Source organism: Sprattus sprattus (assembly GCF_963457725.1).
Source record: "Sprattus sprattus genome assembly, chromosome: 14".
In the NCBI taxonomy this organism is placed as follows: Eukaryota; Metazoa; Chordata; class Actinopteri; order Clupeiformes; family Clupeidae; genus Sprattus; species Sprattus sprattus.
Genome location: NC_137912.1, coordinates 22,633,544 through 22,643,543, shown reverse-complemented (window position 1 = coordinate 22,643,543; position 10,000 = coordinate 22,633,544). Strand labels below are relative to the sequence as shown.

At 45.2% G+C, this 10,000-nt stretch overlaps 1 protein-coding gene across 3 annotated transcripts in view; it reads right to left on the bottom strand.

The window, feature by feature from the left end:
* Nucleotides 1-10,000, bottom strand: part of usp6nl (USP6 N-terminal like) — a gene marked incomplete at its 5' end in the record, with an annotated part of 77,545 nt that overhangs the window by 47,199 nt on the left and 20,346 nt on the right. Inside the window, one exon of one of the 3 annotated variants that reach the window (XM_080851119.1) lies at nucleotides 8,953-9,022. The exons of 1 other annotated variant lie outside the window; for it this stretch is intronic. In XM_080851119.1, coding sequence (XP_080707245.1) covers nucleotides 8,953-9,022 — 70 coding nt within the window. Of the gene's footprint in view, nucleotides 1-2,728; nucleotides 2,914-8,952; nucleotides 9,023-10,000 lie in introns of those variants that run through there. One more of the 3 variants, XM_080851120.1, reaches the window with a different exon arrangement.

The following is a 10,000-nucleotide window of genomic DNA, read 5'->3' as shown; positions in this document are numbered from 1 at the left end:
GTGTGTGTGTGTGTGTGTGTGTGTGTGTGTGTGTGTGTGTCTATGTGTGTGTGTGTCTATGTATCACCATAATAGCTGCAGCCCAGACAGTATTCATGCCATCACAGAGTATTCTCAGAATAGCTATAGACAAGTCCTCTTTCTCTTTCTCTGTATCATCTTCTCTCACTTGCTCCCGCTCTCTCTCTCCCTTCCCTTTTTTTCTCATGTTCTTTCCTCCTCTCTCTCATTTATTTCTCTTCTCTCCATCTCTCTCCTTCTCTCTTTCTCTCATATCCTTCTCTTCTCTCCCTCCTCCTTTCTCTCATATCCTTCTCTTCTCTCCCTCCTCCTTTCTCTCATATCCTTCTCTTCTCCTCTTACTTGCCCTCTCTCTCTCTCCCGCCTTCTCTTCTTCTCTCCCTCTCTTTCTCTCCCACTCTCTCATGGTCATCCTTCCTTCCTCCCTCCCTCTTTCTCTTTACCTCCCTCCCACTATCTGCCCTTCATAAGTAGTATTTGAGAGACAGGCAGAGAGAGAGAGAGAGAAAGAAAGAGCGAATGACTTTGGTGTGACGCTTGATTGGAGAGACATTCATTTCCTGCCTTTTGTTCTTTCCACACAATCCCCCTTCTTTCATCCTTCACGGAGAGTGTGTGTGCTTGTGAGAGAGAGACAGAGAGAGGGGGTTGAGTGAGTGAGTGATGAGAGAGAGAGAGAGAGAGAGAGAGAGAGAGAGAGATTCAACCGAAGTTTAATAATACACTATCCCATCAATCTCAGACCAACACTGCTTTCCAAAGTCAGACCAGAGTAAACAAACTATGAAAGAATGGACGAATGAAAGTTGGGACGATCAAACCAATTCCCAACCCACATCATAATGCTATCTAACACTCAAAAGACACTATGGACTAGAAGAGTACCTTTACACCGCCAAAGACACAAAGCAGAGGCCAATCCTAACCAAGTACAGGCTCCGTGACCACAGCCCAGCCTTGACATAGGCACATACAACACAAAAAGGCTACCAAGAGAACAACACTTTTGCGGTCACTGAATGACTGCTGAGATCCAGACAGAGATACCCACTATTCTCAGACAAAATATCAATGATCAAATATAATGCCACATTACCGACTGAAAAGCAAACTACCTATAGTATTTGGAGGGGGGAAAACTGCCTATAGTACTTGGAGGGAGGGGGGGGGGGCAAACTGCCTATAGTACTTGGAGGGGGGGCAAACTGCATATAGTACTTGGAGAGGGGGGGGGGGGGGCAAACTGCCTATAGTACTTGGAGGGGGGGGGGGGGGGGCAAACTGCCTTTTGTACCTGGAGGGGGGCAAACTGAGCATCAGGCTGATCAGTGAGTCAAAGCCTGGCATGAGCAGAGAGACAGGGAGCAGTTTCACTATTTACGCTCTGAGCTGATGGATGTAGAAGAAGAATTCTCACTCATGTTTGTTCATGTTTGTGTTGTGTTGTCATTGTTGATTGTTTGTTTGTTTGTATTATTGTTCTTGATCCTTGTTTTTTTCCGTTCCATTTTGAATGCAACAATCTGCTTTGGCAACACTGAATGACCATGTCAATACAGCTATTAGAATTGGAGAGGGAGAGAGAGGGAGAGAGAGGGGGAGAGAGGGAGAGGGAGGGAGAGGGAGATAGAGGGGAAGAGAGAGAGAGAGGGGGAGAGAGAGAAAGAGAGAGAGAGACTGTGTGAGAGAGAAGAAACAACAACTTCAAGGCTGTATATGAAACACAAAGAGCCAAACAGTGTGTATCACAGCTACAAAACCCCACGCGTTACCAGTCATGCTGACATCATCTCTGAGGCTTGCTCCACAACCAGCACTCTCTCTCTCGCTCACACACACACACACACACACACACACACACACACACACACACACGACGACAGGAACATCTTCACAAACAGCTATTGCTGAAACCACAGCAAGCCTAGCATCTGCGACTAACAGGAAGTCTTCCTGTGGCATTTTCTGATGACTGCTTTACTAACTGTAAAACTAGCACTTAAACCTCTTCAGAGACAAGGAGCAACATCACTCAAACACTAGCCAATCCTGACCCAGACACATACTCACACAGTCCTGCTCTAGCCAATGAATGGTGATGATAGAGGTAGATAAAAAGTTTCATGAGGTCAAGGTCTGTCCCTAGATCCCTTTTGCAAAGCTGATGAACCAGGGAAACGCTTCAGTAAAATCATAGCATTTCTTTGGCCTGGCTTTATTTTATAGAGTCCTTCTAGAAATGTAGATATGAAATGAAGTACGGTGTGGCTTTAAATTTATATTATTATAAGTATTATAGTCTGAGTCCTTGTAGCAATGTAGATATGAAATTAAGTACAGCACAATAGACGGAGTGACAAAGCCTGATAGCATATTGATCATGTAATTTCACATCACTAGGGATAGAATTAGGATTAGGGCTAAGATTATGGATGTTACAATACAACTGTTACAGACAGCTAATTGTGTGAACTGAACTGCTAACTGTGTTGCAATATCCTATGCATGTTAAGAGTGCAATTGGGGTTATGCCATGCATATTGTCTTACTCCCTTGTCTGAAAATGGATTTAGCTTCTATCACACTGTTAAGTGATAATGATCGCAATGATATGTCCAATCTTTGACGATGTTACGTTTTTGTAACTATACAATCACTGTTAGTCTGTGAGTCTTAGTGTAGTGGCGAGTTAAACTATAGTTCTTACCTCTCTCCCACTTGTCCAGATGATCCTCAATATGGTTCTGAACTATAGTCTGCATCAGCCCACACACACACACACAAACACACACACAGGTGTCCTTCAACTATGCATAGCCCGCTTGCGTAGAGTATGATTTAGCCATATTACAAAGTTAAAGAGTACAACTGCACTGAATGAGAAGAGGGGAAGAGAGAGATGGAGAGGGAAAAAGAAAGAGGGGGGAAAGAGAGAGAGAGAGACAAAGAGAGAAGGCACAAGACAGACAGAGACAAAGAGAGAGAGATAGAGAACGAAAGGGAGAGATAGAGAGAGAGAGAGAGAGAAAGAGAGGGGAAGTACATAGAGAGAGGGACAAACAGAAATAAAGCACAAGACAGAGAGAGAGAGAGAGAGAGAGAGAGAGAAAAAGAAAGAGACAGAGAGAGAGAGACAGAGAGAGAGAGAAAGAGAGGCGTTGTAAAGGACTCTTTGACAATAGTGTTGTTTGTTTATCACAGACACGTCAGTGGAGGGTACCCACACATCACATACCAACCCGATCGTCACACAAACAACAGGGGCTATTTACACACACACACACACACACACACACACACACACACACACACACACACACACACACACACACACACACACACTACATATTTTACACAACATGACATCATAACACAATCACACACACACAGACGCACTACATCCATCACAAAACATAACGTCACGATGATACAAAATATCTCTCTCTCACAAAAGCTGAATGCAGTCAAAAGCCAGTCCAACACATAATCCACAACACACTGTGAAGAGACACACACACACACACACACACACACACACACACACACACACACACACACACAAACACACACACTTGCTAGAGCTATACTGGGCGGCCTTGAGACCTTGAAAGAGAGACAACTATGAGGAAAATGCAGAACAGTGGAGATAGAAGCAAAGGACAAAAGACTGCAGCAACCCTTCCTCTCTCACTCCATCTCACTTTCTCTCCATCTCTCTCCTTCTTTCTCTCCACCTTTCTTTCTAGATGCCTTTTATGGAAATAAAGGCTTTAAATGATCTTGCTTCTTCACAAAACCGTGGGTGGTTAGTAATTTATGTTTCTGTAGCTTTCTTTCACACACACACACACAAAAATAAATGTTCTTTCTCAACGTTCTCGTCTCTGTCTCGCTCTGTCCCACACACACACACAAATTCTGACACTCTTTATATTATCTCACTGATTGCTCCCCATCTCTCCCTCTCTCTTGTTTGTGCTTTTACTGTAGGGCGGGTCAGTGTGTGTGTGTGTGTGTGTGTGTGTGAGAGAGAGATTGTGAGAGAGAGAGAGAGTATGCGTGTGTGTGAGTTTGTGTGTGTGTGAGAGAGAGAGAGAGAGTGTGAGAGTGAGAAAGTGAGAGAGTGAGAATGAGAGAGAGAGAGAGAGAAGGTATGTGTGTGTGAGAGTGTGTGTGTGTCAATGTGTTAAAGTGAGGTGAGATTTCAGGTCTGAAGAAGTGTATTTATATCCTACTCTCACTTGTGCTAGTTTTCACACTATTAAATCTGTGTGTGTGTGTGCGTGCATGTGTGTGCGTGCATGTGTGTGTGTGTGTGTGTCTGTGTGTGCGTGCATGTGTGTGTGTGTGTCTGTGTGTGTGTGTGTGTGTGTGTGTGTGGGGGTTATGCTCTCGTGTTCTAAACACAACTGTGCCCTGTATGTGTTTGTGTGTGTCTTGTGTGGTTTGTGTGTGTGTGTGTATAATAGAGATTTAGAGAGAGATGTGTTTGTTTATTTATTTCTGTGTGTGTGTGTGTCTGTCTGTGTGTGTGTGCGTGTGTGTGTGTGTGTGTTACTGTAAGTGTATATCTGCTGAATCTTTGCCTCTAATCTCGGATGTTATGCGGAAGGTCCCACCTATGCTACATCAGAAGTTCAGGAACACAAACAAACAAAGAAACAAACAGAACTACCACTCCTAGTGAACTGAACACACACACACACACACACACAGAACTACCACTCCTAGTGAACACACACACACACACACAGAACTACCACTCCTAGTGAACTGAACACACACACACACACACACACACACACACACACACACACACACACACACAGAACTACCACTCCTAGTGAACTGAACACACACACACACACACACACACACACAGAACTACCACTCCTAGTGAACTGAACACACACACACACACACACACACACACAGAACTACCACTCCTAGTGAACTGAACACACACACACACACACACACACACACACAGAACTACCACTCCTAGTGAACTGAACACACACACACACACACACACACACACACACACACACACACACACACACACACACACACACACACACACACACACACACACACACACACACACACACACACACACACACACACACACACACACACACACACACACACACACACACACACACACACACACACACACACACACACAGAACTACCACTCCTAGTGAACTGAAACCATGTAACCACTCTGTCCTGATGGTGGCCTGAGAGGGCAGTTCCAACACTTCCAACATCTAGAAATCAAGACATATATTAAATAATGACCTTTGTGTGACTCCTGTGAAATGAGAACGCCTCCCTCCCTCCCTCCCTCCCTCCCTCCCTCCCTCCCTCGCTCGCTCAATCCCTCACTACCTCAGTCACTCACCCACTGTCTTGTCAAATTTGAATTTAGGGTCTGAGTGGAAGCTAAGGTCGAGGTTCGCAGGTTGGCAGGTTACTGCTCTAGAATCCGACTCAGCAGCTCCCTGGAAAGGCTTTGGGGATGAGGTCAAAGGTTAACCTGGAGCTGGGGATTATGGGATTAGGCGTAGAAGGGTGAGTGGGTGAGTGCAGAACCATGTAAAGTATGATAGCTCAGGGATCTGTGCCAGACCATGCCACATCAGGGCCGTATCAGGGCCGTATCCAAACACTATTACACCGTGGTGATTACACTTAGGCCTGTGCTAGGGGTGTTGGGTCTCTATGGTGATTATTGACACTAAGGCCTGCACTAGGGGTCTTGGGTCTTGGGTCTCTATGGTGATTACACTATGGCCTGCACTAGGGGTCTTTGGTCTCTATGGTGATTATTGACACTAAGGCCTGTGCTAGGGGTGTTGGGTCTCTATGGTGATTGTTTACACTAAGGCCTGCACTAGGGGTCTTGGGTCTCTGGTGGCCGAGCCCCTCATGCTGACCACACTCCACTAGAGGAGTCATCATATTAGTTATTATTACTCTGGACAAAAGGGTCTGCCGAATACCACCGCTGTGACTATAACTACAGCCATCATTACAGCTAAGGTGCATTGACGTAACAATGTCATGTTATCATGGTAACTGGTAAACCACAGTTCCCACACTGATAAAAAAAATATATAATTATAATGGCTGACAATATGTTACATGTTTACATTTATTAGATGATATCACCGATAGTTATTGACAGTTGGTACACAACACTGCAAAGCCATTGGAAATCCATCTGCTGATATGTATGAGACATGCTGTTAGATACAGTATGTACTTTAAAGACACGCATGTCATTTAGTTATGAAGTGTGAAATACTCTTCACAGATTCCAAGGGCCATGGCCTTTTTCTCCCATCTTCCCCAGTGACAAAGCAATCAGTCACACTGCCGGGCCTTTGAACTCCATTCTGAACTGAACACATCCCATCAGTGGAGAATAAAACAGCCCATAAACCAATTAGCTAATTGACTAATTAGCGTTCCAAAAACAATCTCCTTTTAGCAGAAACAACACACGTCTTTACACTATTCTCTGTAAGTTAATCAACTATGTTAATAAGTTCATTAATTATCTTAGTAACCAGAGCCTAGGCCTACAGCATTGTCTTAACGCTGCTGTTTATCTTTGCTGGTTCTGTTTTCACATTATGATGCACTGACCGAGCTGCTTTATGTAACCTGCATGCTGTCTACTTCCCTAAACGATGATACATCAGTCAAAATGAGTTACTTCTTGTTTTGTCTGTAAGGTAGCATCACAGTACTCTTTATGTCCTTAAAGCACAGCGGCCAGAAAGTCTATATGTCCTTAAAACACAGAGGCCACAGAGGTCTATGTCCTTAGAACACAGAGGCCACCATAGTCTATGTCCTCAAAGCACAGTGGCCAGAGTACTGATGGAACTGCAAAATAGCTATTCTACTGTTATTCTGCATCATTTATATCTTACATATATTGATGTTTCCTGCTCTGATTGGCTGTTGCCTGGTTGTTATTGTGTGAGCATATGTATGCTCATATAGGGGACTGATGGAACTGGAAATATCGCTATTCTGTTGTTGTAAGACACTAACTCATTTTGGATGTGTACTCTGTCTGTCTCACTCCAAATGCAAATGACATGTGACCCCCCCCCCTCCTCCTCCCCCTCTTCCTGCTAGAATCCCTTTGTATCCTGGTATCACCCCCCTCCCCCATAGGTGAACCCCTCCCAACTGTCCCCCGTCCTCTCACCTAAAGGGTGTGGCCCTCCCCTCTCCTTCTGTACTGTAACCTGACTGAATGTATGAATGCCACCACATTCTGCTATCAGGTAGGCCTTTCTCTGAGCAGCAGCTGAGAGGGGGACTCCACGCTGAAATACAAACTCCAGAAAACTGACTCTGCCTCCGGTCCCTTCTTCAACTTTAGCAAGCTTATTAATATTCTATCAGTACCCTATACGTCCTTAAAACACAGAGGCCAATATGCCCACACACCATCCAGAACATTTAATGGCAAGCGCATCATTTCCTGTGATGTAAATGTAAATGTAATGAGAGACTTTTTGCCTTCACAGAGGCCCTTTCTAACGAGGAGCTTTCACACCAGATAATATATAATATGATGAAATATATAGTAATATATATAAAATGACCAAATATAGAATATCATGCGAGACAAACTCCATAGTGTGGCTTCAGCAGAACTCCAGTAAAGTCTCTCCCGTCTGCCCAGTGCTCTGTGGTGGGGTGGACTACTAATACAATAATCACTTATGCCAAGCCAAGCACAACGCACGCTGATGTTTAAATCACAAACGAGCATCTTAATTAGACAACAGACGTAATTAAGATTTGACGGTAGCCAAACCTTTTCAGTGCCTAATTACCAGACAGTGAGAAAGAGAGGGGGGAGCGAGAGAGAGAGGGAAATGTTTTCATGCTCACTGATCATTTCAGTGTCTGTATACACATATGAACACACACACACACAAAGCTGATATCAGTCTGGCTTTGAACGCTGTCAAACTCTGAAAAACTTTAATTTCAGAGACTAGACTATTATTAACAAAGAAAAAAGGTAGCTGGATCCATTTCCATTTTGTGTGTGTGTGTGTGTGTGTGTGTGAGTGAGCACCTAAACATGTGTGTGTGTGTGAATGCAGACACATTGATCTGGCTTAAAAAAAGGTCTTCAAACTGCCCGAGGGTCAATAATTAAAGATTCACCTGCAGGTCGAACCAAAGGTGGCGGCACAAACTCAGAACTCAATGCTCTCTCTGTGTCCAAGGGCACCTAGTCAATGGCAAGTCTCCTTTTCTTGTACACACACACACACACACACACACACACACACACACACACACACACACACACACACACACACACACACACACACACACACACACAAACAAAACAACACCATACAAAGCCATTCTCAATTACCTAACTACCTCTAGGGGATGAACAAGGCCTGCACACACACAAACACACACACACACTCTATTTTCAAGGGTGTAAAATTGTTGGAATAACTGCGTTTCTCGTGATGCAGCTTAAGAAAAGCTGTACGTCTGGGAAGAGCTTTTACGGGGTCCCATTACTGTAGGTTTAAAGAAACACATGCCCACACATACACATCTTGTGAAACTTGTGATAATAGTGCCCCAAACAACAAAAACACTTAGACATATGTACCCCCCCCCCCCCCCACACACACACACACACACACACACACACTCTCACAAACACACGCACACGCACACGCACACGCACACGCACACATACCTATGCAAACTCACTCACCCAACGTTCAGTGCCCTGATCAAAGCCATCACACACACGCATACACGCACACACACACACACACACAAACACACACACACACACACAGATCACTGTCATCCAACACACACACGCACTGATCACTGACATCAAACACCGACACACACCTCCGAATCTGGCCGCAGCCCGTCTCCGTGACGGCGACACCAGCTCCTTGACGATCTGGAGCACCTGCATGCTCAGAGAAGGGTGTGGCACTGGACAGGGCAGCCAATGAGGACCTCATCCCTGACAAGCCCCGCCTTTATCAGCATCCATCCATGGCCCCTCTGGACCAGGTACATACCAATCAGACCCGTCAATGAGGTGTCAATCACGCCGACAGGCACATGTCAATCCAGAAGTGGCAACTGTGTGAAAGTCCTGCTGAAAAGGGTCCCATTCCTCTTGGGCTGCTCAGGAAAGACCAGCATCAAGCATGTGGTTTAGGTCCTTAGAAACCAGGTCTGGATTAGAAAAATCCTGTTGGGATTAGAATGTCTCTATCCACTTGTTTGAGAACAGATGTGTGTGAGTGTCTGAGTACGTATGAGAGTGTGTGTGTGTGTGTGTGTGTGTGTGTGTGTGTATCCGCCACTGGTCTTCTCTCTCTACGCTCCCTCCAGCTCCTCTCTCAACGGCTGCAGACCAACTGCATGCAGACACGGAGGTGCGCTCTCTCAGATGCACTCCCCCTCTCCCTCCCTCTCTCTCTCTCTTTCTATCATTATCTGTTCATCACTCCTCCCTCTGTTTCTCTCCTCCTCTCTGGAGTCAGTGGTTCACAACCTAACGAGCAGCTGTTCACAGCGCCGCGAAACGCTTTCTTTCTCTCTCTCCCTCCCTCCTCTCCTCCTCAGCTTTCCCTCCCTCTCCCTCTCTCTACCCGCCCCTTCCTTTCTTTCTCTCGGTTTCTCTCCCTCTCTCCAAATGTCTCTTTCCATTTCTCACTCAGACCATCCCTTTGCCTCTTTCCGTTCACTCGCTCTCTTCTTCTGTGTTTCTCTATCACTCGCTTTATTGTGCCATCTCTATCTCTACCTCTTAACCTCTCTCACTCACACGCTCTCTTTCACTGCTTCTCTCCTCCTTCCTTTCTCACCATCTCTCTCTCCCTCTATCCCTTTCACACCCTTTTCTCGCTCTACCCCTTTCTCTCTCTCCTGTTTCTTTACA